Here is a 26,514-nt window from a genome sequence, read left to right as displayed (position 1 = left end):
TTGTGCTATTACATCAACACTAACAATGACACAGATTTGAATTCATCTTCTTCTAGGTGTGAGTTAGAAAATACATGTTTTCTATGTTAACAGAAATTCAGCTCAGTTTGGCCGGCCCTCATTTACTGCTATTATTGGCTTCATCACATCTTAAATGGTCACACTTTTCATGTTGAAAATGTGATTTCCACACAAAGGCAAGGAAAGAGAAGGTGACTCAGAGCAATGATTTGTTTTAGACACAATTTTAATCAAAAGATTGTTCATTTTCAGCAAAAATCATATCAACCAATGCCTCAGGAGTGCTAAATTTTCTTCACGTGCCTCTTTGGGAAATTTAGTTCGACACCTGTCTCGGAGGCTGAAACAGACAACTCAGAGGAGGGTATGTAGATATTTGTTTTCAGACGGAGTAAAGGTAACGAGTCCTCAGACTCATAATTACTCTGGTGAGGCACAGATTGCATTTTCCACCATTTACACAGCGGTAGAGCAATTTTAAAAAGTTTTACCTTGGGAGCCATTTTCAGAAAGATTCCTTTTCAGTTGCTCCAAGCAAAGTTATTTTATTTTTATCACAATCCCATCTGGACTGAATTAGAAAAAAGATGGATGGATACTAGTCAATGGAAGTAGGGTAAAAAGATAATTTTTCTCATGTTATAAAAACCTACATTCATTTTTAGTGATTTCCCTTCGGAATGTTTGCTGATCTATTTATTCCGACTCACAGCTTCAGCATGTGTCCTGGAGAAGCTTTCGCATCCGTAGTAATGAAATTAACGGCGAAATGCACAGAGTTGGGGAAACCCCTGTCAGGTTCCCAGACTGTTTACAGGCCTAAATGAAGCTGCCAGGGGTCAAAGGCTGCAAAAGTCTAAAAATAGACTCTTCAGAGGTCAGAGAGGAAAAGTGGGCAGCAGCAGGAAATCCTAAAAAAAACAAACTAACTGGAGATGTGGGGTGAGGAACGTCAGTCCAAGCTGGAGAGAAGTGAGGTGGAAAACTCCTGCAGGGATGAAAGGAAATACACAGAAAATCATGTTTCTGAGAGGCTGAGACGTCTGTCCATCAAATGCACCTTCAAATACACTTTAAAGATGCTGAGAAACTCATCAACCGGTAAGTTTCTGTGTTACCACTTGAAGGAACACACTACATGTTGGTAGTGTCTCCAAAACAGAGACTGCGAGGACGTGGGAGCCGACGTCGTCTCTCCACCAGTTCAGACGACGGCACATTGACTTACGTTCATTTCCTGGAGACTTAAAGTCAGTCTCCATCTTTGAAGATGTAGTAATTGACCATGAAAAGGAGGCAAATCCTCACATCTGTGAGTCTGTGGACACAACATGAGTGAGACAAGCAACACACACACACACTCACACTCACACTCACACACACTCACATGTACACACACACGCCAGATATGCAGACAGAGTCCCAGACGAGGCTGAGAAATGGGTCACAGACAGGCAGAGGAGATAAAGTTACACACTACCCTCTCAGTTCGGATTCAGACACTCAGACCTCCCTCCCCTGGACTGTTTGAAACGTCTAATTTTTAAGGTATGAATGAGCACTATGTTGCATAACCACTGTAGGTCCTGTTTTTGTTTGTATTTTTAGTTTAATCCTGTTAAAAATTCATTCTTCCTTAAAAAGAAAAAGCTTTTAATGTCAGTAAAACCGGAAAAATTGGTGAAGCTCCCTTAAAGTACTCACTCTGCCGAACTGATATGCGATCCAGAAAAATTAAAAACTCATTTCTATTAAGAGTTCCTTTCATTTATGTGCTGAAATAAAAGTTCCCACAAATTTAAGAAGACTTGAATGCATCATAGTGGGAAATTCTCAGTAAAAGACATTTGCAGGAAGTTATTGACGTCAAACAAATATTAGTGAAGAAAATCAGCATTGTGCAATTAATTGTTTAATTGTTTTTGGAAGGCCAAAAAAAATCTGGTTTTAGTGTCATCCTCAACAATTAGCACACATCTGACAATGTGGACAACACCGTGCGCTAAGCTAGCTTCTAGCTCGCCGCTACAGTCTGCTTGCTGAGCTAAAATTTGCATCGACTTTGTCAAACTTTGTGCAAAGTTGCTCATTATGACTAGAAAATAGTGTCACGGAGTTTCTTGTGGCTTCACAAATGATGGCAGTGAACTACTTTGCAGAAGGGACTCTTAGTGGATTTCATAGTTTCGCTCAGTGTGTCCTGTCACAATAATCTGACAGGACACACATAATAGTTGCTCTAAATTGTGGCTATTAGCATTTTTTTTTCTTTTTTTGGGGGGGCATATAAAGTAACGACAAGAACAAGCAGCAAGAGTACAGAAACCTTTCATCTAAGGCTGCTAATGCTAATCATCACAGCTAATAGTAGGTTGGATTCTAAACAAGAGTAATTGTAAACGTTCATGCTAAAGCCAATGCTAATGCTAACAATGGTCTTTTTGCCCTCTAAATCTTAAGCAAGTTGGACCTACGGCCAAACAGTTCAACAGGAGTTAAGTGAAATAGTAACCAGCTTGTTGGGTTGGTGAGCCGATCAGAGCGAGACAGCAGCTCTGCAGCAAGTGAAGACTCCACCCAAACTTCCGCAACTTGTTTCATGGTTGTAATCAGCCACAGATACACTGCTGCTAATGTAAAGATGTTAAAGTATTGATTAACTTTATGAGGCATCAATCACAACTCTGTCCTACAGTGAAATGACTCGCATGACTGCATGTGACATAAAAGATGGTATTTCAGCCCCGAGAGGTAATTGCAGACATTGAAGTGCACATAGAAGACATAAACCATGACATAAAGACACAGAGGCACATGACACACACATGACGAACACGCAAGTGAGTGAACATACGCGCACACACACACACACACACACACACACACTCACACACGCTCACACCCTCAGTCAGGTGTCCTGTGGAGATTAACGAGAAGGAACGCCGGGAACGTCGGGAATGTGCCAGGTGACAGTTTACAGTGGATGTGTGACGGCGTCGACACGACTGTACGTCAGAGTCAAACACTGAGCAGAAGCTACAGGAGGATAACAGTATGGACTGCAAAATTAAAAAAACACACAAACAAACAGCTAAACTTGGACATTTCTGAAGAAAAGGTTAGGGTTTCTTTGGTATCTTGTACTGCTTCTGAATTTACTTTAGCCCTTTTCACTGGTTGTCCTAGAATCACAAAAATCAGCTTTTACAGGTAACTGTATTTTCTAGTAAATGTAGACACCTCACCCTAAAAAGCAGTCAAGGAACAAGTTCAAACTAATCTGAGATGACAATCAAAACCACTAAATAGTGTTAAACAAGCAAAGAAACTGAATTAAAAACAAGTAAACACTCGATAGTCAGCACCGAGTCCAGAATCTCAACACCTGTATGGAAAGAAGTTCCAAATTGGGCCCAGTAGAGGTCTAAAAGTAGTCCTGAAAGCCTGTCCAGAAAATGACTCTAAAACCAATTCTTAAACCAGTTAAAACTGAGGTCACAAACTTCAAATCAGCCCAGAAATTCATGTTGAAAATTCCAGAGTAAAGTCAAAAACCAACCCAGAAACGGTCCTGAATCAACCTTTGGAGCTGATTTAAAACCAATCTCAATGCTTGTCTGGTCTAGAATAGCATAAGTGTAACTTGACTAAAAAGGTGAATGTATGAATGAGAGCTGTTCCTCTCAAGAAGAGTAATTTTGTGTCATCGGTTTTAATGAATGTAAAGGAAAGATAAAGGTGGATGTCATCAGCAAAGAAATTAAAGTTACCTTTATCCATAATGAAGGTTTATTATGTAGATGGACTGAAAGTGGGCCCAGTATGACTCCCTGAGGAATGCCTTTGGTCCCTGAAAACCTTTTAAGACCAACATTTCTCTGCCAAACAAGTTTCATGTGGGTCAAATGGTTCCTAGACTTTGCGATCAGATGTGATCATGTCTGTACTTCAGTGAATAAACAAAGCAATTGTTTGAATAAAACTGTTCGCCGCAGCGTGTTTGAATCTGAGCCTGAGAATCTGACTTCGGGGACCAAACCAAACAATCGGTGTCGTGCCGCTCGCCTCTTGAGTCAACAAACACACCAACAGCCACACACACACACACACACACACACACACCTCGGCTGCCGTGCACCGCTTCCTCGCTCTCTGCCCGGCGAGCTGTGGCTCGCCTCTCGTGGCCCCGCTCTGATTAATTACCACTAAATCACCGGCAGTCACGACTCGACGGGCAGCCTTTCTTTTTGAGAGTCCTTCACTCTCTTCCTCCTTTCTCCTACTTCCCTCCTTCTTCTGTGGTATTTCTGATGGCCCGCTCCTCCTCCTCCTCCTCCCCCCCCCCCCCCCCCCCCCCCATTGTTCTGGAAAGAACTGGAGGTTTGCTGGCATTCAACTTGTGTTTCTCAAAATTCACGCTGTCAATTTGAGAACATTTTTTGATCAATAATTGATAACTATAGCCGAATGGAAGAAGCAAGGCCTTCTTTTTCCAGGGCCGTCAATCACATGTCAGTTCAGTGGCCACATACAGCCCGACCAGTTACGTGAAACAATAACCTTTATGGTTAAACTTTAAAGTCTTTTTTTGTTGAGACACAAAGTGTGTGTGAGGAAAATCTCTCTATTTCTGAAATGCCAAACTATTCCTGCAGATAATTACAATAATCTCTACATAAAACCAATTTCCATGAAACCTTCCAGTGCAGTGAAAAGTCCACAAAACTCTGATAACTGTTGCATTCAATTACACGAAAAACCGACACTATCCAACAATCCCAATATTCCCTTATAATGAGAACCTTTCAAATGGTTGATGTGAGGCTGCTTTCAGGGTGTAGTTTAGGTGTGTGTGTGTGTGAGTGTGTGTGTTGAACTGCTTTTATACCGATGCATAAAATCAGTGTGCAATCAGTTCACCCCTTCAGTCACCACCAAAGCACAAGAGGAAGGGTGTGTGACTGTGCCTGCTTTATAAAAGCATCATAAATATATATGCATGTGACTCTCTGTGTGTGGTGTGTGTGTGTGTGTGTGTGTGTGTGTGTGTGTGGGTAACACTTCCTGATCTGATAATGTTTCTTCTCCACCCTTGGGTCAAACCATATCTCTGCCCTCTCATTTGTGTGTGTGTGTGTGTGTGTGTGTGTGTGTGTGTGTGTGTGTGTGTGTGTGTGTGTGTGTGTGTGTGTGTGTGTGTGCACGCGTGTGAAAGCATTGTTGCCTTTGCCTTCAACAACACTGTGAACTCTTCAGGCATTAAATCTGGAGTAAATGTACAGATCGCTGCTTTTAAACGCTCTCGGTTACGTGAAGCAGCTGCTGCAAGGAGAGGAAAGAAAATGTTTCTGATGAAGATTATTGCAGCCTCTCAATACGGTTGCAGCAAACTTTATAAAACAAGAACAGAAACAGGTACATCTGGAAAGGATTGTTTTTTTTAGTTTTTCGATATATGTCCCACAAAAAATTTTCCAAAAATGAGTATTGCTGCAAAATGTGCAGAAAAATATGAGAATAGCTGGGTGATTCTCTGAATTCGGTGCACTTTGGTGTCCCATGCTTTTACCTCAAGATTTTCATATAAAGTGAATCACAAAAGGCATTTAAATCAAGAAATTGAAGGATCCATGTGTATTTGCATTATAGCACACAAATATATTTTTAAAATTATGTTTAGAAAAATTTTATGACTTGTCGAGGCCTAGAGGTCTGCCAAATGTACATGTCCCCACTTTCCAAAGTTACTTTTTCATTGAATATAAACCAAATAAAAATATTCAGTAACTATATATTTTTTTGCTAATATAATAATTTTCTTGTCTATGATTACCTAAATTGAAGAAATATGAGAAAAATACATTAAAAATTTATACAATGGCTATATTTAACCATGTCCCTCAGTTTTGTTCAACCCCATAACACCATATCAACCCCCCCCCCCCCCCCCCCCCCCCTTTTCAAAATAATGGTTCAGCCCAAGTTCTTCAGCATCCAGAAAGTGACATCTCTCATCATTTTCTCGCACATTCTGTTAGGAGAGGAAAGTGTTAGCATACTTTTTTTGTGATATTTAATTTTTTTTTATCATCAGATTGACATCGTCAAGCTCAACCTTTCAACTCTGTTATATACATAAATGATACTTACTATTGTTTGAGTAAAAGCAAATAATTGTCTTGGTAAAATACATGAATTTCTTGTTTTCCTCATGGTATATGATGCTCTACACCCTAGCTAATGTGGATGTGTGACTACTTTTAGCTAAAATCTTCAACCCCGTAACATTCAACCCCGTAACAAAAAAGCACTTTTACATGGTTGAAGCGCTGTTACGGGGTTGAAAGGACAGCCAGTCCATTTTAAATCAATAATATTTCACATTCATTTGGATTTCATGCCTAAGGTGGGAATTCCTATTTTCACTGAGGTTCAAATATGCCTTCATCAGATGCAATTATTAGAAACACAATTTTTTGTGGAATATTTTTCAATACTCAGAGAGCTCAAAGAGCACCGAATTCAGAGAATCACCCAGTTGTGTTTTTTGGGTAGAAATTTGGCAATGCAAGTGGGAAAAGTTGCATTGTTAAAGAGGATTTTAGTGTTTCTGTGCAAATTCTGCAAACACTGACATAAAGTCAACGCGATGAATAAAACTTGAACAGAATTGTTTCGTGTTTTGATGCATTTTGCAAGAAGAGGGATATGAAAAATAGATTCAGTTTTTTCTGCTTCAATTTCTATAGAAAGAGAAGAAGAAAGCCACAGTTTTATGTTTCATATTGAGAATGTCTTTCAGCTGCTGCAAAATTTACAGAAAGAGAAGTTGAACAGCATGGCAGAAATTCTGAGCATTCTGAGAGTTTCAGCCTATCTTCTATAGAACTGATCCAAATTTGCCCGTGATGGTACTGTACCCACATTTGTCTCGGCGTCGCCGTGCATGTATTTTGTGTTGGTGTGTGTGTGTGTGACGGGTAGTGACAGGCGTAGGCTCTGCCACAATAAGGGCCTGTGTGGCTGCAGCAGGGGGCAGGAAGCACCCAGCGGGGCAGAAAGAGGGCAGAGAGGGGCATGGAGTCAGGTCAAACACCCTGGGAGAGCAGGCCTGGGAAAAACCATGGGAAAACCAGAGAAGGAGGGGGAGACCGGTCGGTCCTCCTGAATGTCTGCGGGCCGTTAAACACACCGTTATGCAACAAAGTGGCACGTAAAGCAAGATTTAGGTCTACAGTAACATCTCAGTGTTGGCCTGAATGAAACAATGTCCCTGAGTTTCAAAAGATAAAAAAAAAAAAGGAAAATACCTGCATGGATGCAGTCGCTGTGGAGGACTGCAGTATTTGTCAAAATTCTACGTATATGGAGGATTATTCATATATTTCCACTACTGAAGGTGATATTGTCACCCTGGATAGCATCACTTAGTAGCATCACTTTAGTCACGTCAACCAAAAGACAACATTTTTGTTTGTTTGTTCTCATTTCCATTCAATTGAATTCAGCTTTATTTATATAGCACCAATTACATCACAGCCATTTCAAGGCTCTTTAGCAGAGAAAACCCAACAGATCCACAAGAGCAAGCATGAGCCACTGTGGAAAGGAAAGACATGATTTGTTTTCTGATGGTTTTATTTTTGATAAAGAAAAATAAAAACATTGTACGTACATATAAATATAGATGCATGCATACACACACACGAGCATGCATGTATGTGAGGGTACATGCATGTGCATACATGCATTGTGGCTCAGTTGGTGGAGATGTTGTCGATTCCCCATCTCAACTAAGCCTCTGACATCTTCTGGATGAGCAGCTTGTTTCCCTTTTGAAAAGTCCAAACGTCCACATCCAGGTGCATCCACCCTCCACCTCCACCCGCCTCCTGTTACTTCTACTCTTCACACAGTTTCCCAGAGGAAAGGTGGAGACTCTTAATGCCACTCCTGATACATGTGGAAGGTCTGACATGGCGGCTGTCCGCCGCCGAATCGAGGAGATAATCTTGGGTAAGCCTCCTCCGGAGGCTCGAGGAGATCAGGTCCGAGGGCGACTATCATGATGTGTGATCTCTGATGACCGGTCCCACTGGTAAACTTCTCCAACACAATGACCGCCTCTCAGCAGCCACAAAGAATAACACTCTTTCACAGCGGGAACACACAGTTATCCTTTTTTCTCTCCATACAAGCGTGCTCACTGCCTCCAACGCTCCCCGTCTTCCTTTCTTTCATCGGTCAGGATGTTAATTCACTTAAAAGTACAACTTTTTTCCACACAAAGAAATCCCCTTCATTCTCTCCGCGAGTGTTAAACAGCATCAAAGCTCGTCTCATGATCTGTATTTATAGGAATGGATGGGAAAGGAAGCAATGGGACTTTAAAAGCTGTAAAAGTCCAATTATCTGTGCTTGGTGCCCTACAGTCCTTCTCAAAGGCCTTTTTTTTTTTAACCAACACCAACTAGAAATGAACCACTAATCCGTAAATTCTAATGATTCACCAGATGCGATCCCTATCTTGTCACAAGTTCTTCCGCTTCGTGGTGGAGAAGAGCAGCAGGCCCGGTCTGTGAGTCTTTCATGGAGGAATCGTTTCCCCAAGACGGATAACTAGAGTGTCAAAGAAGATGATCTGAGATGTGATTAGATCTGATGATACTATCTGAGGGGCAAATGAGCGGCTCCAGAGAGGCGTCAGCTGACGGTCGAACAGCTCCTGTGATCTTTGCAGATTCGGTTCGGTCGGCTCCTCTGAGGTAACCAGTGAAAAACTAATTTCACAAGTTCTCTGTATTGGGAAAACTGGAAGCGAAGTGATGTTTTTGAGACTATTCAGCAAATTACACATGTTTTAAATGAACTGATAACACTCTTATAACTAAGTTGTCTTCTGCTCAGACTTTAGGTGATCCCTTTAATGACCAGAAAGAATCAAAGTGAACATAAACCATTAAGTGCAGCAGCGGCTCTTGTTTTTATGAATCTGACTTCTGGTAACATTGAAATATGATTGAAGCAGAGGGGACTTTCCCAGCAGCTCTACACACACACACACACACACACACACACACACACACACAGATAAAGCGCTGGGAGAGCTGGGGGAGTCGGGGATCAGCTGACCGTGTGTGTGTGTGAGTGTGTGTCGTTCGTGGACATGGGCGAGCAGGTCTTTCCCACACCCACTTTCTCTCTTTAGAAAGTGCCACAAATGTCAACACACACACACACACACACACACACACACACACACACACACACACACACACACACACACACACACACACACACGTACACTGGCACACACGCGCATGCACGCAGGCTGCGGCCCCCGTCAGAGGAACGTGTGAGGTCGGGGGGCCACAAAGAGCCGGGTCACGTTCCTGAAGAGGCGGCTGTCTGCAGGCAGCAGAACCGGGAAGCCGTGCAGATTATTCTGAGCCGCGTCGAGGTTCTCGTCTGCTCTCTGAATACTTAACAACATGTTCAGACAGAGAACTGATTGATCGGATCAGTGTTGGTGGAGTAAAAATGCAATTAAACTTACTGATCGTACAATAATCCAGGAACTAACACAGATTTCTATACAAATCTCAGCTTTTCTTTGTCATAATTTCATGAGGTTCTCTTCTATTTTTTTAAGGAAAAAAAAATAAGCATTTCTTTATATTATGTGTTTTTTTAAAGGGCTTCTTTGGGGGGAAAAATGTGCCTTTTTTAACTTATGGCTTTAATTGTGAGTCCCTCATTAAATAATGTGATGTCCCTCATTAAATAAAGCGATTTCCATTTTTTTCATTCTCATTTCACCTTTAAAAAATGACAACTGATATTACTAGTTACAGAGTAACTTTATTAATGTAAAGCTGCTGCTTTTGGAAGAAAGATGATAGTAACCTTGTATCTCGTAGTTATCAGCTGTTTTTGATTATGCTTCTTTTTATTGTTATCAGCTAATAAATCAGTTTCTTATTAGAAAAAATATATATAAATTCTGCATTAGAGAGCATCTCACTTCCTCTCAGACTCAGAGGATGCTCTGTTTTAACATTTTTAATTTTAGTTTCTTGCAGTTGCTGAGTACCAATGCGAGTGCCTACTGAACGCCATTAAGCCGAATTCAGACCACAAACGCAAATGATAAGTGAAAGCTCTGTGTTGCTTCAACCAATCTCTGCAAGGCCTCTGAATCCACGTTAACTAAGTTGCGGCGTCATATGAACTCCCTTTAGCTTCCTCTTGATATTTTGATGGAAGATCATTCACAGTCTGTCTTACTTTTGACAAATTCAATAATATTAAAGAATCTCCAAACCTCGGACTTCACTCGTCCTCTACCTCTTTCATTTAACCATAAACAGCCACCAATGCCTTACAGTCTAATTTACAGTACTTGTGTCGTTTCACTCTCCTCGGAGCAGTAAATAAAGCCCTACGTGTTGTTCGTCATCTTCACCACCTGTCACCGAAGAAAAAATATCCCCTCTCCTCATGTCAGCATGTGTCAGAGTAGATGTTTGTAGTGAGAGGCGATCTGTTCTCCCAGACGTCCTGTTGAGCATTAGTCTCACCTCGGGAGGCTCGAACACTTCTATCAGACACACACACACATTCTTACCACGTATATAACCACACACAGTTTTTACACTCACACACAGGTCCTCATAGCTGTGATGCTTGGGAATTGATGTGTGTTGGCCGCGCCTTTGTCAGATAAATCAGGCCTTTAAGACAGATCTGGAAAAAATGCCCAACACCTTCTTAGGACTTGACCTGACTCGGGCTTTGCACAGTTGCTACAGAGCGTCAATCCATCCACAAACAATGGGCGGCCTTTCACATGCAGAAGAAGAGAAAGTGGCGGTGTCGTGTAAACTCTCTCAACTGTAAACAGCAGATTTACATTCACATAGAAAGTACAGGCTACAGTCTTGTTTTGTAAACTGGCATATCCTGCTGCTAATGCCGAGTTTACACTGTTTGCAGGGAGCTTAGATCAGTGCTGGTTTACTGAGTGATGCTGAAAACACAAGGAAATGTAAAAGAAAAGTTACACTGGCAGACAGATGCCCCAATGAAAACGAAAGTGCATTAAAAATAAAACTTGTGAAAGTTTTAGAATTATACCAACAAACTTGAGAAAAAAAATCTACACCCCCATCCAAAAACAGCAGTCACTTCCAATCACAGTATAAAAGCAATCTTTCAACAGCCAGTTTCCATCAGGTATCATACAGTAAGTATGCATGTCCTAAACACAACAGCAATCAGTGTCATCTCCAAATGCCTGAATCAGCTCAGCTGAAAAGATTTCAGGAAGCAGAAAATGCATTGTTAAAAAATTGGGCTGCTCGTGTCCAGTTAGACTGCAATGGAGATGAATGGAGCAACAAATAGGACATCAGGCCAGGATGAATGGGCTCCAACCTTTTTTTTAATGAAAAACAATGTTTAGACAAAAACTTGACTTCTGTTTTTCATCACAACGTCAACCTCAGAATAAGTGGTAGTAAGTGAGGTGTGGGCACTCTGCACCGACAACCACCTTTTGAGAAAACCAGAATATCTACTGACATGTGAGATACACTGGTTGAAAAGAGATTGAAATTGCTGCGTTTTGTTGTCAAATTTGTCTTACATTTTTAGGAGTGGACTAATTCAGAAATGGTCTGAGAATAAAAATATTCAGTACTCTGAAAGTCAACATGAGAGAGCTAAGCAGCTAAAGAATGGGTTCAAACAGTCATAAAATGTAAAGGATGATTGTTTTTAAGTGGTTGAAGACAATTAAGTGAAAGTGTCTTAAAGTTTTGGCAAGGACTGTTGAATTATGTTTCTTTGAGTGGTTGAAGTTTGTGGAAGGTAGGGTTGAGTCAGTAGCAATGTGGAAAGTAGGTCGATCAATCAGTCGGTCAGAAGGAAGGACGGAAGGTAGCTACTGTAAGTAGGGATGTTGGATTGAGGGTAGTAGGTTGAATGTGAGGTAGCCAAGATAAGTGGTAAGTAAGAATGTAGGTAGATAGATAAGTGTAGATGGGGAGGTAGCTCGTTGGGTAGGTAGCAATGTTGGATGTAGGTTGGTCGGTTGGAAGGAAGGAAGGTAGTAGGTAGGTGGGTAGGTAGGTAGGTCAAAGGGAAGGAAGAAAGGAAGGTTGGTCAGTATGTTGGATGCAGGGTAGTGGGTTGAATGGTAGGTTTAAAAGTTAAGGAAGGAAGATGGAAGTTAGTTTGGAAGGTAGGTCGGTAGAAAGTTGGATATAAAGAGGAAGCGAGTTGGGTAAGTTGCAATGCTGGACTAGGTCCACCGGTTGGATGGAAGGAAGGAAGGCAGTAAGTAGGTAGGTAGGTATGGTAGATAAGTCAGTCGGTCAGTCGGTTAGAAGGAAGAAAGAAAGGTAATAGGTATGTTGGATGTAGTTGTTTGAACAGTAGGTACGGAGATCAATGCACCAAGGTGGTAGGTAGTTGGGAAGGTAGGTCAGATAGCAATGTTGGATGTAAGTTGGGAGGTTGGTAGGTCAGAAGGAAGGATTTGATGATGGATGGAAGGAAAGTTAGTAGGTCAGTTAGGTAGATAGGTAAGTAGGTAGGTAAAAGTAACAGAGGGTGCAAGGTTCATACTCGGCAGGTCGGTAAGAGGAGGATTTCAGTGGACGCTGGAAGTTGGGTAGTTAGATAAGTTGGTTGATCAGTCGGGCAGTCCTGCTTGTACTGACAGGTTAATTTCTGAACTTCTCTGGATTTTTAATGAGGACAGAACCATTAGATTCAGCTGTACTGAATCAGAGAGAGTTAAAACAAAAATCTTTTGAGCTCCTTGGTGTTTGGCTTATCTTTGCTGGATGGGGTCTCTCTGGGAACAGGGTTGGAGACCACTGCATTAGAGATATTAAACGAAGTTTCTTGAAGATTTGTTCTCTGTCACATTTTGTGGCTACTTTGGCATGTAAAGAAACACTCTCACTGCGCCAATTCGGCCTCAGCCTCCACTATTGGTAATTATCCATGCATGAGACTCTCTGTGTGTTTGTGTGTGCATCAGTGTTTGCTGGTGATGACAGGATCTGGTTTTCTGAGTGCGATGGTGACGGTGCAGCCGACGACAGGTATTTTCCACAAGCTGGTCTTCAACATTCACATCTCTCTCACATACGCTGCATATTTTGAAGGGTTCCTTTCAGCTCTGAAGTGTGTGCTGACGTGTTTGGAGATTAGAGGTTCAAGACTCTCCGGCACTTCTCCACTTTCACCACTGCTGGGAACTCCTCATCTTCTGCTGCCGCCACACCCTCACCACTGATAAAATACACAACTCTTAAGACTTATATTTAATACAATGATCACTAAAACAAGGTGAACTAGCAACAATGAAAGAAAACCAACAAACTAAACCAACTAGAATAAACTGAACTCATTTCTCCAACCCTAGAAAATATCTATCCCTTCTCAAATTGAAAAACCTTCTTGTGACGCTGTATTCAAGCTACTTTCCTTAACAGTGGTCTGCCTTCAGCGGCTTTTCTTCGGTATCTACTTCAGATAAGGAGACGATTTTAACTTAACCTTTAATTAGAGGACGGTTTTGAGGTCAAGTGAGAGCTTAAATGGCACCGAGCCATCGATAACCTTCAGTGTTTGTCTCTGTGAGGCCCCCCTACTGTGAAGGCCGGAGTCTGAAATATCAACATTTCCGATGTTAAATTCATAATTTGTTCATAAAAAGTCTTTCTATACCTTCCATGCCATTCCCCAATTTACAATGACAAGAAGAAAATCTGCATTCACTGACTCAAACTGAACAAAGCAGAATTCAATTTGCCACAAAGAAAAATCTGAATCCTCTAAAAACCTTTCTAGAAAAATTTACAACCACTCCTAAAACATACCTCTAACAAAAATTGCAAATTACAAACGAAAGAAAATTACAAAAAAGATATAATTCAACATATAAAGTTTGAAAGATCAGCCCCAAGATCCTCCTCCAATTTAAATTCACAACACAGAGACCGAAAACATGGCAAAGTAACTCACAAACCACCATACAATGACTCTTAATGATCTCTGAACCACAAAAAAAAATCGACTAGAATAAAACAGACTCAAAGTCACCTGAAGAAAATACCACAAAATGACCAAAAACTCATAATAAAGTAAACAACTGCGCTTCGATCTACTGAGGACGCCACTTTCTGAGGTGGAACTTTTTAAAAAACGCTTCAAATCCCCTCTGTGGAAATAGGTGAGAACGTAACTTTCTAAAAAACTATCACAAAGAGATGCAAACTCTCCCTTACAGAGAAAAAAAACACAACATACCTTCTAAAATTGCCACAAAAGAAAAAATCATTTAAGGATTCAAGGATCATCTGAACAACAGTCTGGAAGCCTTTGAAGGGGACAATAATGCCATAATGAAGTCTTTTTTCTGGGCGACGTTGTCCTGATAGGAAGCTCGGGTCCGTTGACAGGAAGGAAGTGGAGTAGCGCTGCACCTGCAGGTTGGGTAGTCGGACGCTCCCAGAGGACACGTCTGCAGGTTTCCTTCGCCGCAACATGGCCTATTATGTCCTGGAACAACAGACATTCATGCAGTCTGTGGGAGTGCATTAAAGACCGTCAATAAGCTTCTCACAGGGACCACGCTCGAGTCCTTCTCAGGTAAAAACAGGGCACTTTAGGTGATTTTAGAGAATCTAAACTTCATTGATTGCCAGATTTAAATCATGTTAGACGTCAGATGTTACATTCTGCAGCTCATCAGCTGGAAGTCAGAAGACATTGACTGACTTTAAGTTACATTAGGTTACATTCCAAATCCCATTGAATTAAGTGAAGCTAATGTCTAATTGATAATGTCAACTTAATCTAAGTGTAGTGTGTAATTGATTGAAGTTAACTGAAGTCAAGTTGATTTAAGTTTTTGTTATTTGGAGTTAAAGTGATGCTGTAGCATTTTGATGAGTGAAATCAAATAGAAGAGCAATACTCCGCCATAAATGTGTTTAATTACAGCCTTTTGGCAGCGAGTGGAAGTGAATGAAGAGAATGATTCAGCTTAAATAAAGATACTCCAGGTTATGTGCGCAGGCGGTCATGGTGCTTATAGAACAGCAAGAGACTGGAAGCATGAGTATGCGTGTGTGGGCACGAGCGTGGTGTGTGTGTGGTGTGTGTGTGTGTGTGGGTCATGCTATACGTCCTGTGGGAACAAGGGGTCGGCTGGTGTGAGCGCCGAGGCGTCGTAGCGACGGACAGGCGCGAACACCGTCTCACAGAGAATAATACACCACACTTCCTCCCATTCTCTTTGCCCACACGCGCACACACACACACACACACACCACACACACACACACATAAACACACGCAGCTTCCAGTCTTGTTCTCTTGTTCCAAAAGGATTTCCGACTTGCGGCCCTGCTCTCCGTTTCGGCACTCCCTGAATATTACCCTGCGCGCGCGCGCACACACACACACACACACACACACACCACACACACACAACACAACACACACAACACACACACAGATATTCCTCTCTCCACACTCGGTGTTTCCTGCTATAGGATGGCCCTGCTTGTCCTCTGCGACCTCCGACACCAATAAACCTCAGATATCGTCAACACTCACCAAACACACACCGACCGCTGCGTGGAGTCAAAGCCATCTGCAGTCCATTTAGAATCACAGCAGACAAACTCAAAACTCCAAAACACAAATAAAACTCTTGACAAAGATGCTTTGTATTTTCTACATTTTCACAATATTCATATATTTGATCGTACTTCAGGGAAGCTGATCATGCGTCGGGCTGGTGAGACGCGGGAACTGAAATGATCCCAGGAGGATAAGAAACACTAGAGGTTTTCATTTCTCTCTCAATAACTCTACCTTAGTGTTTAGAGTCGAAGACGTTCCAGTTCCAGTTTTAATGAAGTGCTAATGGTGCGGCTGGACCCGCCGCTGATTACGGCCATAATCTGAGACTCCAGTGTGTTTTAGTGAAGCGTCTCGTCCAATGGACGGTGCTGACAAGTCCAACGGAGGCCATCAGCTGGAAGAAAGAGGCAGCTTAATTGTGGACTGTGTGTGTGTGTGTGTGTGTGTGTGTGTGTGTGTGTGTGTGTGTGTGTGTGTGTGTGTGTGTGATGTGTGTGTGTGTGGTGTGTGTGTCTGTGTCCATGAGGATCAATTGCTTTTTTTTTTTTTCAACAGATGTGGCATATAAAAAGTACTGTTTTCTGAGTTCTGGTTTGGTCTCAGACTTAAAATGAAGAAGAAAAAGCTACAAAACAGAGGCATAAACCTTGGACAGTCAGATCACTAAATGAATAAAGGCAAAAAAAGCAGCAAATGGATGGAAAAAAGAAATAAATCACAGAAGTAAAGCCTTTGGGAGGGCACATAACCACAAAAATATTAACAAATGAGGCAATGGACAGCATAAAAACAAAAGAAAAAATATTTATTGAAATATAAGCTGCGAATTTAATAATGCACAAAACAAAACAAACTATTTGAAGAAACTCATAAAAAAGACAAAGGCAGTACAAAAGGCGGTGTGTGTGTGTGTGTGTGTGTGGTGTTGTGTGTGTGTGTGTGTGTGTGTGTGTGTGTGTGGTGTGTGTGTGTGTGTGTCCGTACATTATACTTCCAGCATTATTCGTATCTCTACAAGATTAGCAGGTACGAAAAGACAGACATTTGTGTGTGCGTGTGCGTGTGCGTGTGCGTGTGTGTGGTGTGTGTGTGTGGCCGCTCACACGATGATTGGGTTTCAGTTTCAGTGAACACGCCAGGAGCTGTGGGAAAGTCTGACACACAGACACACACCAGCCTCTTTCTCAGTGTAGAAACCATTTCTGCTCATTTCAGCTCCAGGTGTAATCAGTAATACATTTACTATAAAAATAATTAAAGTTATTCCCATTTTTCTCTTGTCATTGCAGAAACAGTCCCTTTAAACAATCTGTCATCTCAGTCAACATTTGACAAGTTTTTTTTCCTTCAAAATGAGTTGTTTAACTGCAACTTCAGTGGGCGGGGCTAGACATCACACTTCCTGGTTTCAGAGGCCAATCGTGCATGAGTTACTGAGGTTGCCAAACATGCAGCACAATAGTCTGTATTTTTATGACCGCAATGTCGACCATGCACAGAGGGCCACCTGCTGTGCGCATGCACGGAAGACGCCGGTTGTGGTGCAGTTGTGTGTGTGTAACACCGGAAGCACGCGTGAGCGCTGTGCGCTGCTCGGAAAATGGTCCTGAACTGTCTGAATTCACTTAAAGTCTCCAACGGCAACCCGTGCTATGCTCCCTGAAGGGGAGGAGGGAGGGGGGACCATGTTATGTGAAATAATATTACTTTTGGACATTTAAACTGGAGCAACATGTTCAAAGCCACAAAAACAGCTTGAAATGGACAAATGTTTCTGAAACCATAAAGAGAACTGAAAATGGGACAAAAGTGTCCAGATAAAAATGAACATTTAAAAAGCTCAAACAACCCCCCCCCCAAAAAAAAACAAAACTGGTTGAGTGAATTCCAAAAACTGTGAGAATGATTGGAAATGGGGGAGAGCCTTCTTAAAAACAGTTCAAATGAAATAAAAACTGCTGAAATAAAACCTGAAAATCGACTAAAAACCGTTCAAAACACATTTTAAATTGAAGAGTCGTTGTGGAAACGGAGCACACCTTTCCTCATGATTTATGTCGAAAACCCAAAAACAGTCTAAACATAATTGGTGCTGCTTGATAATAAATATATTCACATCATATTCAATAAATTTGTATTACATGAAGTGTATTTTTCCCCTGTTCACATGCACGTTCACGCATACATCACTTCTCCCTGAAACCAGACAGTCAGTACTATCAGAACAGCAGCACTGCGTGTGCGTGTGTATTTTTTGTGTGTGTTCGCGCGAACGTGGGTGGGTCCAGTCTGCATGTGCACGCGTGTCGGTGCACGTGCACGGCGCCCAGGCTCCGTGGGAAAGCTCCACCAGCAGAGGAGGAGGAGGAGGAGGAGGGGGGAGGGAGAAGGGGAGGGAGAAGGCGCGCACACCGGACCCAGTCCACTCTGCAGCCGACGCACGAGCCACCTGTCCCGGACTGATTCCCCGCCACACACCGCTGGAAGCAGAACTCTTGGAGAAATTTTTTTTTTTTTTTTTTTTTTAATTTGTTTATTTCACGGACTTCAGATGGAAAATGCGTGAAGTGCTTGACTTTTCTGATGTTGGAAAACTTCTGAACTTGTTCATGCATGACATCCATCCCGGAATTACATGCAAATTTGACATTTAAGCAAAGGAACAAAGTCTTATGGGAAGGAGTCAGAAACTCTGACAACGCTTGGAATAAAGAAATTTCCTCAAAAGTACTCCTTACATCGCATCTGAATTACTTTAAAGTGACTTTTGACTTCTGATCTCTGGACAACCAAGTGCACCTGTGCTGCTCCATAATAATCTTATTAAGAAGTTTTGAGATCAATCAAAATCAGGCGACAGGAATTAAGCACAGGACTGTTTTGTTTTGTTTCTTTTTGAGAGGAAGCAGGTTTTTTGGTTTTTTTTCAATCTTGATCCTCCACATCTCCACGTCTCCCCCGGGGACGCGCTGCAGTCCTGCCCGCCGTGCATGCGGCATGAAGCGGCCATGTGAGGACAGCAGCTCCGCTGAGAGCGACATGGAGGAGAGCATCGATGTGGGCAGAGAGAGCATCTATTTAGGGTGAGAGCTCCTCAATAATCCCCCTGCTTTTTTAGTTTTTAGATAGAAAGATGAATTCAATGATTGGTGTCTTTGTTTCTGTAAATATCCTTAAAAAGATGCACAATTTTTTTTAGCATCATTATGGGAAATGCGTTTGAAGTACTGTAAGATCTAAATATTATACAAAATAACCAATTTGTATGTTTTTTTTTTCTTATTAACACTCTTGAACAGCCTCCAGAATAATCCAAAGATTATCAACCAATCGATCTGAGGATGACTTTCTTGAATCACATGTTTATAAAAATAAGGAAACAGTCTCACGCATCTAAAAAGTCACATTATGTGTTGTCAAAAAATGGAATTTGACACAAAGCAGCATTTGAAGGTACTAACAAAATGAGCCACATGCAGCCCAGTTTTATATTGAATGGGTCAGACTGGTAAAATAACTTCAAAGTTTTTCTTTGTTGTTGTGCAGAGTACATGTGGTGCAGATGTCAATATTCCATAAAACAAGCAATTGCTACCTAAAATTACTGAACATAATTTTAATTTAACTTTCTGGTGCAAAATGCATTGAAAAAAATCTTACACCTGTGCATTGTAGGTGTTTTCATAAGCTCACCCTGACAGCAGTGCGGTTTTATTGGGCCAGATCGGAGCCCCCTGCAGGCCGGTTTTGGCCCACAGGCCTTATGTTTGACCTCCCATGATGCGGAGCTAAACTTTGGATGGAGAGGAAAGCCATGCTTCCTGTGGTGCTTAAACTGCACCATGTTGGTCTATTAAGGAGATAGAATCAAACATTGTTGCCCCTCAGCTGAGGAACTGTGTTAAAAGTATTCAGGCAGTAAGGACCTTTAAAACATTTCTGTAAAACTTCTCTAGCGGGAAACATCCAATGCAGGCTTTTCTCTCATGAGCTACAATTCTGTTCTCACAACTGTTGGTTCACATGTGGACATCAGCAACTAAACTGTACTGACGGATTCCTAATTTATAATGCATTCTCTCATAATAATTTGCCCCAGTTCAACTAATTAGGTGTTTTCCAACAGGAAAGGTGACATTAAGAGCCCAGATCCTTCATATAGACTTCTACAATCCAGTGTTTTAAATACAGCTGCTACTTTATGAAAGTCTATGATAATGACTCTCAGGTGAGCTGGAAGCCTGCAGGAAAATATGGCATTTCATATAAAATCCAAAATGTGCCTTTCAAGTCATCCATTGGTAAAGTGAGATGCAGTTAGATAACTGCGGGCCGCACGTGGAACAGTGATTAGTGCTCTTGCCTCACAGCAAGAAAGTCCTGGGTTCAAGTAGCGGCCGGGACTCGGGTCCTTTCTGTGTGGAGTTTGCATGTTCTCCCCGTGTGTGAGCGTGGGTTCCCTCCGGGTACTCCGGCTTCCTCGCACGCTCCAAAAGCATGCATGTTAGGTTGATTGGTCACCATGCTCAGGGACTACAGATGAAAATTAGCCTATAATAATGTGATGCAGTAAAATGTGTAATATTAGATATGAGGTTTATGTTTACACGGATTGCTGACATTCGAAAACCAGCTTTTTAATTTGCTGTAATTATCTCCATACTAAATGTGTAAATACATTTTCCTAATTTCTGAGCATGAAAGATCGTGTCGAGCGTAGCAGGGGATTATAGGACACGAAGAGGTGTCAGTAAATGTAGAATTTCGGCACTAGTCAGCAAAACTGGCTGAAGGGAAGACATTGGTTTGATTTTTCAACGTGAGAAATGGCTATTTCTGACTGATTCCCGTGGGATTGTACTGGTTTAGTAAGAGCTGCGGACTTAGGCCTTGTTTACACGACATCGATTCCAAGTGAAAACTCATTGTTTCACAAAATTTTCGCATTTAGACAGCAACATTATGGAAACGATATAGTTACCCTGTTGGACCACTAGTGGCTGCTGTTATTTGTTTTTATGTTAAGCAGTTCTGGCACAGCTGGAACACCTGAAGTGCAAAGGTTGCATGTTTTACCTATGCGCCGGCGGCTCTGTGTTGATTTAACACTCCGTTCGTCTTTCAGGCACATGAAGGCGTCCTTCATCACCTGCGGCTCTCCGACCACGACCACACAAGTGATGGCGAGGAAGAAGCGCAGAGGGGTAAAGCCGTCCTCTGAGAGAAGAGCGTGGACGCTGCTGTTATGTCTGAAAACTCACGAGAAGCTTTTGTTATTTCCTCTTTTCTCTGTCAGATTATCGAGAAGAGGCGCCGGGATAGAATCAACAACAGTCTGCTGGAGCTGAGGAGGCTGGTACCGACAGCCTTCGAGAAGCAGGTGAGACTGAAAAAAACAGTTATTGTGAACATTTAAATCTGTTTCAGTCACCAAAACAAAGCTACAGCAAGGCAAAGATCAACTCTTTTGATTACATATGTGCCTTAATTCAGTTTTATTGAATTTTAGGATTCATTTTATTCATTTTTTTTCACTCAAATTGAGACAGCAGGACATCAAAGACCATTTTCTATTTAATTGAAATGAAGCTCAATTGAATTTTATCAAGGTATTCACTGAAGAATATAAAGATATTGTATCTTTCTAATAACTGATGTTGTTTTTCCTCATTCAAACTGGTAATGATACAATTACAGTATATCAATAAATTTATATTTTATCCTGGATTATTTTACATTTATATATTTTAAAATAGACAGTTAAAGTAAGTTTTAGTCTGATTGTTTGTTCTCTTATATATTTAAATTGCTCTCACTACATTTCATTAATGTTTCTTTTTTTGCTGTTGAATTCTTTTTGTTGAAAAAGTTTTTTCAGATTAAAGAGAAAACCGTCTTTAATATTTACGTTTATAACTATTTCATATTCTGGTGCCTTTAAAGTGAGTTAAAATTATTTTAGTGACTGATTTTTTTTAATGGAGGCTACAGCAAAAGATCATTTATTTAGCTTAATTTAATTCTGAACTGTGGTTTGAAATTTAATTCAAATTTATTAGCATGATTTATTTTTACACAATAAGCATTTAGTTGATTTTGAACCTTTTTGTCATCAGGGTTCCGCAAAACTGGAGAAGGCAGAAATCCTCCAGATGACCGTGGACCATCTGAAGATGCTTCAGGCTACTGGTGGAAAAGGTAACTGAATATTCTGCTACGACTGACCAGCAGGAGTGTTTGCGAATCCACACTGTGATATTGTGCCTGATGGCAATGAGTGTTTGCCGACGATGTTATATTCTTCAGTTCATGTGCGTCAAAAGAGCATTATGTTTAAAACATGCAGTTTTCTAGGAACTTAGAAGCACAGACACTCAAGCCCTTTCCTAAATTGCCATTGCCAGGCAAATTGTACATGTGGAACCACTTTTTCTTTCAAGTCTTGTGTTGTTCACCTGTGGGAAATGTTCCCATTTCCAATGTCCAAGCTGGGAATTTCGCTCTGAGAAAGTGGGAATTCTGGGAATTGTCAATTAGACTCAGATGGTGAATTAAATAGGCCAGATGTCAACAACTGTCTCAATATTGAAAAATACACCATCCCTTGAAAGCCTCCATGTAATACCTTGTTATTACATTCCTGAACAGTCTGCATAATTCACCCACCAGACAGCAAAAGTTTAGTTTTTCAGTGTGAAACAGATGGAAACCCCTCCCTGTCCTAAAATAAATAAAATAAATATTCCTCTCAAATACAGCCATTAAATCCATCTGATGGCAATGTTTTCTTTTTCTGTGATAGGATGAAGCCTTCCAGCAGTAGCTTGTGTTAGTTGCTGGTTCAGTCTAGGTCATATTAACTGACTGTAAGTGTGTGTGTGTGTGCTGTCCTCTGAAGAGCGGGAAACCGGACTGTGAGTGTGAGATGGAGAGTCCGTGGGAAAACGCTGCAGGGATGAAAGCGGCACTTGACCCCAAGGACCGGCGTTTGCTTTTAAAAGCGGGACTGGACGGGCGGGTTGAGCAGCAGACTGAAGAAGAGGCTGTCAGGGTCACAGAGATGAAGCACACGTATTTCTTTACACTCATCGTTTGTGGTCCAGACTTTTTGAAAACGCTTCGTCGTTGGGTAGAAACAAGAACTGCACGTGTGGAGAGCTGCGCAAGTATATCATCGGCAATAATGAAGGAATCCAGAGTGTTTGTGTCGTTCACTCTTTTGAATTGAACAGGACTTCTCCAGTAAAGTCTTAATTTGCTAACATTCACCACACCATCGTCTGCATACGTGGAGACACATTTCCTCCATAAGGAAGATACAGAGCGGACCTTTAGCACAAAGAAAGACAAGACAATATTGTGAATGTTTGCAGTGTACTGTTGCCCACTAGTGGTGTGACGTGCAAACTACGTCACTTTCATTGCTTCTGGCAAAAAGTTTTCAAAATGTCACCATCTACATGTGAAACAGGAAAAGTAAAAATGCCTTGATGTGTCTTTTCTGTACGTACGTAATTGGTCCATGTGTTTCAAACGTTGTCATGTGTCCCTTCTGATCTACACAATAAAACAGGTTAAAGTCTGCTGAAATAAGTATGGGATGACTTGGTAGTGTAGAGAATTTTTCACCAGTGAACACGTTTCTAAAATGTCGACGCATCTGCAGCGTCTGTCTCGATGTCGGGGTGACCTGATGTTGTAAATTTACCCGTATTGATGCACACGTTCATAACCTCCCTCGAAGGCATTGCTGTTGTTTCTTTCGCTGCCCCCACAGGTCATGAGTGGTATTACTCTGTTTGTTCACATCCGGAAACCAATCAATCTGGCAGAAGTCGTTGTTTGTGTAACGTTTAGCATTTTTGTGCCTTCTGAAGTTCTTTTCAGAGTTTATTTATGTGGGCCGCTCTTTCCTTCCTCCCCCTCGCAGGTACTTGGACGCTCACGCTCTGGCGCTGGACTTCCTGTCTCTGGGCTTCAGGGAGAGTCTGATGGAGGTTTCCCGCTACCTGAGCGCCGTGGAGGGGATGGACTCCGGGGAGCTGCTGCGCGCCCGCCTCCTCTCTCACCTGGCCTCCTGCGCCTCCCAGCGCGACGCCGCCGCCCTCACGGCGGCCTCCCCAGATGCCGCATCCCACCACGTGCTCCTGCACCACCAGCAGCAGCAGCAGCAGCAGCAGCAGCATCTCTACCTCACCCCTTCCACCCTCATCACTGGGCGGCCACCGTGGCCAGCGCTGCGCCCTCTTTCCTACGGACCGCTCCTAGAGGCCGGAGGAGGAAGTGGAGCCCCCCAGCGCTCATGGTTGCCTCTTCCTCCTTTTCCTCCCCTGCAGACTCGGCCTCGTCCTCCCCTTCCTCCTCCTCCTCCTCCTCTTCATCTCTCGTGCTGCCCTGCAACCCCACCCCCTCTCTCTGCCTCCCTGCTCTCCCTCTCGGCGTCGTTCCCTCTCGCCTTTCCCATCCTCCATCCCTCCGCCTCCGCCTTCACCTCCTCCCGCTGCCACCAGCAGTTCCGCCGTCTCCTCCACCACGTCCTCCTCCTCCTCCTCCTCGTCTCCTCGCAGACTCCTCACTGCAGCAGCAGACCCTACAGGCCGTGGGGAACGGAGGTCGGAGCTTTCTGACCGCGGCGTTTCTCACTAACCTACTGACAACCTGGAAAGAACACGTTTCTTTAACGCTTCGCCCAAACAAGGACTGGGATGACGGTGTTACTCTCGTGAGAACTCTGTTTTGAGGTTCATGGGGAATTTTGATGCAGATAGAAATTTTCAACCCTCTTTGCTCAAAATTGTAACAAAAACATTGTTCGCCACCTCAGCTAGCTGACGCTAACAGTTAGCTAACACGTTTTCTTAAGCTAACTACATTTGCAGGTGGAAATTTTAAATGAAATGACACAACAGAGCTATTTTACACAAAAATACCTTTTTTATATGCCACAGTTATCATTGCGCTAGTGCAGGTTAACCACTAGTTAGCGTTAAGTTAACATTAGCTAGCTGGTGTGTGGGCGAGTGTAAGTAAATGCTTAGCTAGCAAACTTTTGGGAAGATTTTAACACTGAAATGCCAACGTCCTCTGACAGAGAATAGTTCATCACCTGTCAGTCATGTCAAATAATATCAACTGAAAAGTTACAAGTACTTTATCTACATTTTAATTTGTGATAATCCAGGGAACAAGTTTAAAAAAATACCCCAAAACATCCGATTTAAATAAATATTCTGACATATTGAGATTCTTTGCTTTTAATTTTCATGATTTCTGAGATAAATTGTTTAAAATAAAGAAAAACAAGGTTAAGACTATGGATGTTTAGCAAATGAATTAAGAACAGACCAGATGTTAGCTGCTGAGGTGGAAATGAACTAAATATCATGTTAAATGTTACTTTTTTTAATGTGTTTTGCATGTGACTTGTCACCAAAATGATCTGTGATGTTGTGTGTGCCTTCTTCTAAATAAAACAGACTAAATAGTGTGGCTGCTGTTACAAAGAAAGAGTTTGTAGAGCTTTTCTCTGTTGTTCAATGGACTGTCCTTTAAAAAAACAAACTAAATAAATCAGTTTTGAGCCTTTATTGTTCATTTTGAATTTAATTTTAAGTACATTTCTTTGGTTTGGATTGGTTTTCTCATGTAGCCTATTACTTTTGCGCCTCTTTATGAATAATGAAGTATTTTTAAATATTTTAAACATTTCATTCATTTTTAGGGCAGCAGTAATACATTATAGGTTGGGTTTTGCATCTTCATGTAAGTTTTAAATGCTTGTTGTATACATTTCATGGTTATTTTTAAACAATTTTTGATGACTTTTAAGCCTTATTGAGGTTACTTGGTCATTTGTGAGGGTTTTCCAACTGCTTCACGAAGCCTTTCTACTGTAGTTGCAGTTTATGACTTTTAAAAATCAAATTTAAACACTTTCAGTGTTTTTGTCTCGTACTGCTTTCTAGACCATGTTTTGTAAGTTTCATTCAGCTTTTTGGTGATTTTGTGCTACTTTCTTTGATTTATTTCAGGTTGTATTTCTACATTCTGCTATTGCTTGTCATGAATTTTGAAGCTCTTTTGGCTGGTTTTTATGTTCTTTGCTCTAGTTATTGTAGTTTTAAGTGGAGACAGAATCTGATTTCTAACTTTGTGGTAGTTTTGTCGTGATTTTGTGTTAGTTTCTGGTCGATTCAATCTCCTTTTCTAGTATTTTGTGCTACTTTTTAGTAACAGTCCTTGATTCCATGATCATCTTGCTCATCTTTCAGGGGATGTTTTTATTTTTTTAATTGCTGTGAGGATTTTATAGACACTGCATGTGTACTTCAGTGCTACTTTGGGTATTTATAGGTGCCTTTTGGTGTTTTTGTGCCTAATATGTGGACTTTTGTGTTTGTATAAAGAGGTTGGGTGGCATTTTCCATCTTTATTTTATTTATTTTTAGCTTGCAGCTTAGTTTTTTCATTACTTCTTTGTGAACATTTGACCATTTGGTTCAGTTTTTGGTCAGAGCTTCCTTGTTTTTGTCAACTTCAAGAATCTTTTGCTGAAAGGTGGACTCAAGACACCCGGTCAGACATTTTATCGAAGCAAAACAAACCAAAACTCCAAAAACACAAGATCCCAGGAGACCGACACTGAAGCACCAACAACAGGCGCCAACTTATACCACAGCCACCAGGTGAAGACAATCACACGCTCATGAGCAGGTGAAACACATCAAGTCACAGCGAGCAATCAGACGCGAGGAGCAGAAAATCAAGGAGGCTGAAATGAGAGTCAAGAAATGCAACGTGACACCCAAAACTCAATGACAGTTC

The 26,514-nt window shown here is 41.6% G+C and overlaps 1 protein-coding gene across 1 annotated transcript; it reads left to right on the top strand.

The window, feature by feature from the left end:
• The first annotated feature begins 18,536 nt into the window (after positions 1-18,536).
• hey2 (hes-related family bHLH transcription factor with YRPW motif 2) lies at positions 18,537-25,223 on the top strand. The gene is given in 9 exon segments (XM_030110315.1): positions 18,537-18,773; positions 20,816-20,894; positions 20,987-21,070; positions 21,807-21,888; positions 23,620-23,873; positions 23,876-23,923; positions 23,925-23,988; positions 23,991-24,088; positions 24,090-25,223. Coding segments are annotated over 9 exon segments (1,023 nt in total). The 5' UTR covers positions 18,537-18,687; the 3' UTR covers positions 24,318-25,223.
• The last annotated feature ends 1,291 nt before the right edge of the window (positions 25,224-26,514 follow it).

The sequence above is a fragment of the Salarias fasciatus genome, chromosome 15, assembly GCF_902148845.1.
Source record: "Salarias fasciatus chromosome 15, fSalaFa1.1, whole genome shotgun sequence".
Lineage (NCBI taxonomy): Eukaryota > Metazoa > Chordata > Actinopteri > Blenniiformes > Blenniidae > Salarias > Salarias fasciatus.
The sequence above is the reverse complement of the archived record's forward strand: the minus strand, read 5'-3'. Positions and strand labels throughout refer to the sequence as shown.